Source organism: Triticum dicoccoides, chromosome 2B, assembly GCF_002162155.2.
Source record: "Triticum dicoccoides isolate Atlit2015 ecotype Zavitan chromosome 2B, WEW_v2.0, whole genome shotgun sequence".
Taxonomy (NCBI): Eukaryota; Viridiplantae; Streptophyta; class Magnoliopsida; order Poales; family Poaceae; genus Triticum; species Triticum dicoccoides.
In genome coordinates this window covers 198197831-198207909 of record NC_041383.1, presented here as the reverse complement: position 1 = coordinate 198207909, position 10079 = coordinate 198197831, and the positions used below count along the sequence as shown (strand labels likewise).

At 48.0% G+C, this 10079-nt stretch overlaps 1 protein-coding gene across 1 annotated transcript; it reads left to right on the top strand.

The window, feature by feature from the left end:
• Positions 1-5020: 5020 nt before the first annotated feature.
• On the top strand, positions 5021-8674 carry LOC119363037 (COBRA-like protein 1). The gene is made up of 6 exons (XM_037628340.1): positions 5021-5303; positions 6327-6406; positions 6876-7341; positions 7551-7710; positions 7802-8079; positions 8184-8674. Exons 1-6 carry the CDS (start codon positions 5201-5203, stop codon positions 8474-8476), a joined length of 1380 nt encoding a protein of 459 aa, XP_037484237.1. The 5' UTR covers positions 5021-5200; the 3' UTR covers positions 8477-8674.
• Positions 8675-10079: the final 1405 nt, after the last annotated feature.

Below are 10079 nucleotides of genomic sequence, written 5' to 3'. Positions count from 1 at the left end.
GCGAACCCTTTACACTGAGGAGCGGGGTGGCTTATATAGTGTTTGCCAGACCCCTCCGGCCCTCAGTAATGCCGGGTTTAAAGTACATTAAGTCTAGGCGTTACTGGTAACGCCTTACATAAAGTGTCCTAAATGCCATAAAGACTACTTGATTACAGACCATTACGATGCAGAGTGGTTCTTGACCTTCTGGTGGTCGAGTGAGTCTTCATGGTCGAGTCCTTCGAGTCCGTCGAGTGAAGTCTCTCTTGGTCGACTGGAAGGTAGTTTCTTCTGAGGGTGTCCTTGGGTAGGGTACTTTGATCAGGTCTATGACCCTACCCTAGGTACATGACTTCATCAGCGGGCGCGCGTCTCGAGGCTGCCCCTTCGGCCCCTCCTGGCTCGGCTGCTTTGTCGCCCGCGCGACCGGCTGGTTCTGGGCCTCCCACGCCCCCCCACCTCGCCTGCGTGGTCTTCCCCGCCTACCTCACCTGGGCCGGCCTCTCCTGTGCTCGCCTCGCCCGGCCTCGCTTCTCCGCCTGGGCCGGACTCGCCACCACCTGCATCACCTGCGGCCTTGCCGCCTCGGAGCCCATCTCCTGCATCATCGTCTGCCTCTGCTGACGAGGAAGCTGCTGCCCCGCCTCCAGCTCCTCTGGCTCTTCGGCCGCACACACACAGCCGGAGCGGTATACACCAGCCTAAGGTATGGAAAGATGGCACTGTTGCCTGGATTGCTGCTTGCTTGGCCCATGCACAGTCTGATCCTACTGCCGAACCTCGACACTATCAAGCAGCGATGAGTATACTTCACTGGCGTGCTGCTATGGACCTCGAGATTAAGGCTCTTCGTCAGAATGGCACCTGGCAGCTGGTCTCTCCCCGTCCAGGTATCAACATCATTGATTCTAAATGGGTTTTTAAGGTCAAACGACATGCGGATGGTTCTATTGAGCGGTACAAGGCTCGTCTCGTTGCTAAGGGCTTCAAGCAACGGTATGGTCTTGACTACGAGGATACCTTCAGTCCCGTGGTTAAGCCAACCACTATTCGTCTGCTTCTGTCGCTTGCTGTCACACGAGGTTGGTCTCTTCGTCAGTTGGACGTTCAGAATGCGTTTCTGCATGGTGTTCTTCAGGAGGAGGTCTACATGCGTCAGCCCCCTGGGTACGTTGACCCTGATCATCCTCAGCATCTTTGTCGCTTGGTGAAAGCGCTCTATGGTCTCAAACAGGCGCCCCGTGCTTGGTATGCTCGCCTGGGTTCTGCACTTCGTGCTCATGGATTTGTGCCTTCCACTGCTGATACTTCACTGTTCATTCTTCAGCGACCAGAAGTCACTATGTACATTCTGGTCTATGTTGATGATATCATCCTTGTCAGCTCCTCTGTTGCGGCGACTGATCGTTTGGTTCTGGCTCTCAGTTCTGATTTTGCTGTCAAGGATCTAGGCAAACTTCACTATTTTCTTGGCCTGGAAGTCACATATCCACCAGATGGTCTTGCTCTCTCTCAGCAGAAGTACTCTCAGGATCTCTTGCGGCGTGCTGGCATGTTGGAGTGCAAGGTTGCTACTACTCCCATGTCATCCACTGAGATGATTTCTGCTACTGATGGGACTCTCCTGTCTGCTGATGATGCTACAAAGTACAGAAGCCTTGTTGGAGCTCTTCAGTACCTTACCATCACACGGCCTGATCTTTCATATGCAGTTAATCGTGTTTGCCAGTATCTTCATACCCCTCGAGAGCCTCACATGACTGCTGTCAAGCGTATTCTGTGTTATGTTCGCTCCACAATCTCTTATGGACTTCATCTCCGGTCCGCGCCCTCTAGCATGCTTTCGGTCTTCAGTGATGCAAACTGGGCTGGTAACCCAGATGACCGGCGATCCACGGGGGGATATGCAGTCTTGTCTGGACCTAATCTGATTGCCTGGAGTGCTCGGAAGCAGGCTACAGTTTCTCGGAGTAGCGCTGAAGCTGAGTACAAGGCAATTGCTGATGCCACTGGTGAGCTTATTTGGGTCCAGTCCCTCCTTCGAGAATTGAAGATCTCTCATAGTCAGCCTCCTACTCTTTGGTGTGACAACATCAGTGCTACATACCTCTCATCGAATCCGGTATTTCATGCCCGAACGAAACACATCGAAGTTGATTATCATTTTGTGAGAGAACGTGTTGCACAGAAGTTCCTGCAGATCAAGTTCATCTCCTCCAAGGATCAACTTGGTGATATCTTCACCAAACCGTTGTCTCTTCCTTTGTTCATAGGCTGTAGACGCAATCTTAACTTACTGAGTACCTCAGGCCATAGTTAAGATTGAGGGAGGGTGTTAGACTGTATATTGTACGACAACTGTATTTGTATCTGTATTGTACCTCTTGGTACCTTATATAAAGAGATAGGCCACGCACCAGATGCGTTGAGCCAGTTTCCACCAAACCATAGTTTAACACATCCTGGCAGTGTTTTTTAATATTTATCTTGGATAATACTTTGACTGCAAGGTGCTGGAAATATTCCTCGAGTTGAGTTGTAAGCTCTGAATCCAGTCAACTGAGTGGGATTTGGCACTTTGGATCCTAAGCGCAACTCTAATGCGTCGACCCATTTTGTCCGCGCGTCTGTTTGGATCGGCGCAGACAGAAAAGTAGGCCCGACGCTCCGACCCAAACGGACGCGCGTCCATTTTTTTCCGCATGCCAACCCATTTTCGCCCAATTTTGAGCCTCATTTACGTCGGCACGGACACGAGCCTCATTTTCATATCCATTTGCCAATATGCTTGCATGCATTTCATTTGTAGGCATTTTTCAAGCTTTGAAGGCATTCAAGGTCCAACACTATGGCAAGTCTTTCAACCTCTTCCATTGTTGGAGGGTCATCAAAGACGAGGAGAAGTTCAAGACGCAATATGCCGCCCTCATGGCGCGTGGGGGAAAGAAAGCCGTGGAGGAGGTTGGGGATGGTGAGATGCCACGGACGCGGGGGAAGACCAATTCCAAGAAAGAGGACAAGCGGGATGCGGTGTCCAACACCTTGATTGCTACGGTGGAGGGCATGATGACCAAGAAGGACTCAAGGAAGGAGAAGCGTCGGCAAGACAAGGAAGATCAAATGAATGCAATCATGGAGATCCAAAGGAGGGGGCTTGAGATGGAGGCGGAGAAGCAAGCGAGGATGCTTGAGATGGAGGCGGAGAAGCAAGCCAGGATGCTAGAGACCGAGGCCTGCCAAGACCAAGGCGAAAGAAGTGGCTCTCGCTAGCATGATGACAGACGTGGAGATCATGAAGGTGGATTTCAACACTGCGTCGCCGAGGAAGAGGTCGTGGTTCGAGAAGATGCAGGCCAACATGTTCAAGTTCGACGACGAATGATCTATGGCGGTGAGTGTCATCCTTTTTTGTATGCTGGCAAGTGTGCTGGCATGACCACGGCCGTACGAACTCCCGTCCCTTTTTTCTGTGCTAGCATGTGTACCGGCCGCTGGCAAGTGCGCCAGCACGAAATGTGGTGTTTTTTGGAGCTGGCATGGCGCCGCCATGAAATTTGGGCGACGACATGGTCGTTGGCATGACCTACGGCTGCAGACCTTTTTCAAATTTGTGTGTGAACATGAAATGGGTCGCCGGTGTTGGGCGCACTGCCAACCCAAATGTTAAATAGAGCGGTCGCCGAGCGGACGGCCGACCCAAACGGACAAAAAACAGACAAAAGTGCCGTTCATTTGGGTCGGCAACTTGAAGTTGCTGTAACACGACCACATAGAACTGGAAGTAGAGCCTGAGTGCATGGCCGACTAACTTTTGTTTTGGCGAACAGACCGCCGGAGTGGCTTGGTCAGCTATAGACGATGGCAAAGTGTGTGCAGACCGAGCGACCGAGCTCCTTTTGCTACCGAAGACAAGAATCTTGACTGACCTGACTACCTGAGGCGGGGTGAGAGTTGTGCCTCCGCTAGCCACATCCTACAACGCTTTCGACGGGACAATGGACAGGAGCGTGCCCACACGACACGAACGAGACCCGCGGCTGAGCCAAGGCAGACGGGCGCATGGGCTGCGCGGCGCAGGTGCTCCGGGTCACACAAGCAGTGCATCTCATCTCCCGCTTTGCACGGAATTCCATCTGCCTATCCATATATCCAGATCCAACGGATCGGAAGAGGAGCATGCGGCGGCTGAGCGCCTGCATTGCACGCGTCGGTGCTCGCTGTCCAGCTGGATCTCGGTTGTCGTACCTACTCCCTCCGTTCGAAATTACTTGTCTCGGAAATGGATGTATCTAAAACTAAAATACATTTAGATACATTCATTTCAACGACAAGTAATTCCGAACGGAGGGAGTAGTACGTTCGTTCGTTCATGAGACCTGCATGGATGGACACGCGACGCCGACGTCCGCCTTTTCGTCCGCAACCTTTTCTCCCGTAAGGAAATGGAGACGTTTAACGTTTGCAACACAAGGCTCCGGTTGATACGGCCGTTCGCGCTAGCTAGTGGGAAAGTCCTTTGTGTGGAAAGACTGCGCACACGAGACACGAAAAGCTGAACTTTCTTATATCGGTCTGGAAGCAAAAGGAGCCTCGGGTTCGGATCAGCGAGCACTACTAGTGATGAGGACTGATGAAGGATAAAAATCCATCACGCACATTAATTGGGACATCCGGCTTCACCAAACATCGGATACTTGTTGCCCGGTCAACCAAGCGACGAGAAATCTTTCATCATCAGTCAGTGAACCAAGCAAAGGCCAGGAAAAGCAACGTGACAGCCATCGGCAGAGCGTCGGACGCACAGAAATGGAGGGAAGGAAACCAGAAACACGGCTGGCAGTAATGGTGATCCATCCGGAACAAGCTACTCTGACCACGAAAGTGCTACAGTACTTACTACTAGTTACTACCCAGTGGAATTTCCAAGAAACAAACAAGCCGGTAGCTGGCTCACGGAAGCAACGGGAAAGCTTCCCACGAGAATAGGTAGCTGTGTGCATGTACACGGCTTCGCGCAACAACAAATCTGACTCGCACACATACACACACGCCACGCCACGGGCACAACACAAACCTCGCTCGCTCTCCCTCACTCTCTGACCCCGGCCCGCTTTTCGCGAGCCCCTTCCGCGCAGAGCACATCGTACTCGAGGGAGTGGAGTGATCAGGGGGGTGCAGCTGGTTCCCGAGACTCACTCGAGCGACCTCTCCATCAGCCATGGCGGCGGCGGCGGCACCGCGTCCATCTTCCCCGCCCCTGAGGACATCCATTGCGCTGCTCCTCCTCGCCCTCGCCCTCTCCGCGCTCGTGCCGTCGTCAGGTAAGGTTTCTTGATTTCCTCTAAAAAAAAGGGTAAGGGCTCTTGATTTCTCCGAGCTGTTCGTCGATTCATGCGCTGCTCGGGCAAGATCGTCTGGGGGCGAGATGTGGGCTAGTTCTAGGGATCCAAACACGGAGATTTGGGTGACTGGTGCTAAGGGAGGGACCGGATTTGGTCCGCCCTGCTAATTTTGGTAACGGCGATGATTTCTCCTTCCGCCATAATAATGTGATCGTGATGACCAAGACGCGATTTTCGTCCGGGGATGCATTTCCGCGAGGACCTTGTTTAGGGAGCGAGAAATCACATGCCATCGTTCATCTTTACTATTTTTTGCAACCATCGAATGATCTGTTTTCACGTCAATTACAGCCTTCTTTCATCGTAGCCTGAGAGCCTGAATTACAGTCTTCTTTCATCGTAGCCTGAGAGCCTGACTGAAACCGGAAGGGTCTCCTGTTCCCCATCCCACATTTCACTGTGTCCCCAAAAAAGTTTGGAATTGCAACACTTCTAGGCCTCTTGCACCATTAGCTCTTCGTGTTAGAGTTTTTTTTTTAATTCAAATTGGTTTCGTTCAATTTAGTTTTATCGCTTTTGTAGTTCATGTAGCCGTATAGGTTTGCTCTATATTATGACCAAATGCACTTAACAGAAAGGCTGAGTGGCTGCACACTATTCTGTTTCAACTCAGCGAAAAACCCGCCTTATCGATGGCATCATGATAAAATTGTGACCTCCACTTGGTATGTAAACGACAGTTAGTGGGAGTAAAATGGGTATAGTTTAATCACCAATTTGATAACTTGATAAGTGACAGCTCAAGTTAGTGTTCATTCAGTTTAATTTATTATGGCCCTTGTTCAAAAAAATTCAGTCCAATTTATGGTAACATTAACATGTGATATATATATTTTTTCAAAAAAATTCAGTCCAATTTGAACTTGATAAATGTCTGCTACCATGACATCCGTCATTTTCTGTGGAACCATGCTCCAAGCAATTTTCCTTGGCATTTTGCAGATGCGTATGATTCGCTTGATCCGGTTGGGAACATTACGATCAAGTGGGATGTGAAGAAGTGGAGGGAAGATGGCTACATGGTAAGTAAGCCAGTTCAGTCTGTTCGATGCTAAGACCAATTCGGTGAATGCCCCTATCGCTACACAAGTCCACATCAGCTTTCTCCATTCCTACGTACATGAGCAAATTCCATGAAAAAGAATCTTCCATAGGAAAATAGAATAGATGGTGCACTGATACTGCAATACTGTATGGAGCTGCAGGTCAAAGAGATGCTGAAAAGAAAATGGCACAGAATATCTGGCTTCCCTGATAGTGTTTTCTTTTTCCAACAGGAAAATTGGTCTATCTGGCTGATCTTATAACAATCAAAAGTCATATGACACGATCATTTACCGATTTGTCGCAGCATTTAATTAGGGTTTCTTCGGATGTATTTGCACAACTTATAAGCTGACAACCTCCACAGTCCATACAAAATCTTTTATCCTGTCCACCAATCTTTTCCAAACTGATGACAAATAAGCTGTAAACTCCTTTCTCCTGCAGGCCACCGTTTCACTGTACAACTACCAGCAGTATCGCCACATCCAAGCGCCGGGATGGAAGCTCGGCTGGGTGTGGGCGGGGAAGGAGATAATCTGGAAAATGGCCGGCGCCCAAACCACGGAGCAGGGCGATTGCTCCAGGTTCAGAGAGGAGCCGCCGCCGCACTGCTGCCGGACGGACCCGGAGGTGGTGGACTTCCTTCCGGGGGCATCCTACGACAAGCAGACCCCAAACTGCTGCAAAGGAGGAGTCCTCAGCTCATGGGGACAGGACCCCGCCAACGCCATTGCCACATTCGACGTCAACGTTGGTCGGGCAGGGACTACGAACAGCTCCGTCCAGGTGCCCACAAATTTCACCCTCAAGGCCCCTGGGCCAGGGTACACCTGCGGGCCTGCAAAGGAGGTAGAGCCTACCAAGTTCATTGACAAGGATGGGGATGGGAGGAGGACGACCCAGGCCATCAGTAAGATCCTCATTTTCATCATCTACCACCATTTGATGCATGGTAGTAGTATATTTCAGAAGAAGCTTTTTTTCTTCGAAAAGGAGGATAAACCCCCGGCGAAGCTTTTGAACTTTTCGACTTCGTGTTCATGATCTTCCTACTTCCTGCCGTGGCAAGAACATTTACTACTTAGCATTTTGGTGATAGCTTGTGTTTCTTTTGTGCAGAGACATGGAATGTGACGTGCACATACTCGCAGTTCGTCGCGGGAAGATCCCCGACGTGCTGCGTTGTGCTCTCGTCGTTTTACAACAGCAGCATCGTCGAGTGCAATAAGTGCTCATGTGGCTGCCAAGATAACAGCACAAACCCAGTGAGCTGTATCAGGTAAGTTAAGTTTCATTTGAAACAACAGCAGGAGTCACAATTTTTGTTCGGTTATACAGTATATGTGACGGTTGGGTGTCCTCTTTGGCAGGCCCAACTCACCTTATCTGTCTTCTGTCGTGCCCGGGGATAGCACCAACACCCCGGCACCTCTCGTGAAATGCTCTTCTCATATGTGCCCAATAAGAGTGCAGTGGCACGTCAAGGCTAACTACAAGGACTACTGGAGGGTGAAGATCACGGTGCAAAGCTTCAACTACCTGATGAACTACTCGCAGTGGAACCTCGTCGCGCAGCACCCCAACTTCAACAACCTCACCACTATCTTCAGCTTCAGATACAAAGATCTGAACCCTTATGGAACAATAAGTGAGGGCTTTGCTTCAATCATCTTCCCCTGAAAACTTATACATTGTGCAACGTATATTTGTTTGTGTTCCAGCTACTGACAAGTTATTACTTTGTTGTCGCAGACGACACCGGGATGATGTGGGGCATCAAGTACTACAATGACCTGCTCATGACTGCCCAGCATAATGGAAATGTTCAGTCTGAGCTTTTGTTCCGGAAGGACCCGGAGACCTTCACCTTCCAGAAAGGATGGGCGTTTCCGAGGCGAGTGTACTTCAACGGCGAGAACTGCGTGATGCCGCCTCCAGATGCGTACCCATGGCTGCCGAACGATTCTCATCGACTGTCGGCATCACTTACCATTCCATTCATAACCGTTTGGACAGCATTGGCATTCTTGCTGGTTCATGTGTAGTGAAGGTCGGTCCAAGGAGGAATGAATACATTAGATGGAATTGCACAGAGGTTTTCACATGATTATTGAACAAAGGTTTAGAATGACAACTAGCATTGGCTGCCGAACAAAGGTTTAGATGACAACTATCTTGAAGCTCTGGCTGATGGTTGTACATTATTACTGGATGTGCTTTCTTTTTTCTTTTTTGCGGGGATACTTGATGTGCATTCTAACTAAGGCAAGACAGATACTTAACTCAACACAAAACATTTTAATTTGTTAATAAAGAAAAAAACACAATAATGATAGATATTGACCGTACTCCCTCTATTCCTAAGTGTAGTGTGCATATTTTTTGGAAGTCAAACATTGTTTAGTTTGGCCAAGTTTAGTGAGAAACATATCAACAGAAATAATACCAAATAAATACTAGTCCTACTATAAATATATGTTTAATGATGTATCTAATGATATTTATTTATTATTACAGATATTGATATTTTTCCTCTATAATTGTACTCAAAGTTTGGGAAATTTGACTTTTAAAATATTTTATGTGCACTAAACAGATAAGTATAGAACATCTATTTCCATTGTGGATATGAAAAGCACATTCAACTAAAAGAAAAGTATGGTTTTTGGTCCCTCAAGTTCCACAAAAGTATAGACTTGGTCCCTCAGAATTTTTTTGGTATATATTTGGTCCTTCAAGTCTCAAAACAGGATAAGTTTGGTCCAAAACCAGATTTTGAGCACGTTGACCGGTGTTTGACTGGAATTGACCAGGGTTGACCGATGAACAGTAAATTTGAAAAAATAAAACAAATTCAAAAAAATCTGAAATTTTGTGACAACCAACATGCTTTTGACTTTACTGTTCATCGTTCAAACCCGGTCAACGTGCTTAAAATCTTGAGGGACCAAGTCTATATTTTTGGGGAATTTGAGGGACCAAAAACATACTTTTCTTTTCATATAAGCATTGCTTTCTATCTTAATATATACACGTAGAGCTCATGCTTCATGCATGCTATCGGAAAGAAGAAAAAAGGCGTATGCCCATGCAAATTGAGGTTATTTGAAATCGGTTTTGCTAAAGCACGTCAGATGTACCCTAAGTATTGCACATCTAAATCCTATGTCATTGATTTACATGAAGATTTGTGCGAAAATTTTCTTTTTCCTTTTCTTTTTCTTTTTATGTTTAAATTGAGCCACTTAGATGTGCAATAACTAGGACACATCTAGATATGCCCTAGACGGACTCATTTGAAATCTCTAATTTACGTCAGCTTCAGTAAAGATGGATGTGTGCATCGCAGTCGCAATGATGCAAAGGCCAGGGTTAGGGCCAGGGGGGAAGTTCTAGATATTTTTCCGTACTTTGTATCTGGCGTACTTCACCTAATTTCCTCCGCAGTCTTAGGCTTCGGTGGCATTTATCACGCGCTTCTGGGACCCGAGACTCTTGAGGAATCTTTTCCATTCTTTGGTTATGTCTGGAAAGATAGAAATAAAATGACTACAATTTTGAGTATTCATTTAATTTTGTTAGGTCTAGGTGCTTTTCTTCTAGCACTCAAGGCTCTTTATTTTGGCGGTGTATATGATACCTGGGCCC

Excerpts from the sequence above, each read along its gene's own strand:
- LOC119363037 (XM_037628340.1), top strand. The coding sequence starts at position 5,201 with ATGGCGGCGGCGGCGGCACCGCGTCCATCTTCCCCGCCCCTGAGGACA. Across the intron at positions 7,342-7,550 it reads GAGGACGACCCAGGCCATCA|AGACATGGAATGTGACGTGC; the intron begins GTAAGATCCTCA and ends TCTTTTGTGCAG. Across the intron at positions 7,711-7,801 it reads AACCCAGTGAGCTGTATCAG|GCCCAACTCACCTTATCTGT; the intron begins GTAAGTTAAGTT and ends CCTCTTTGGCAG.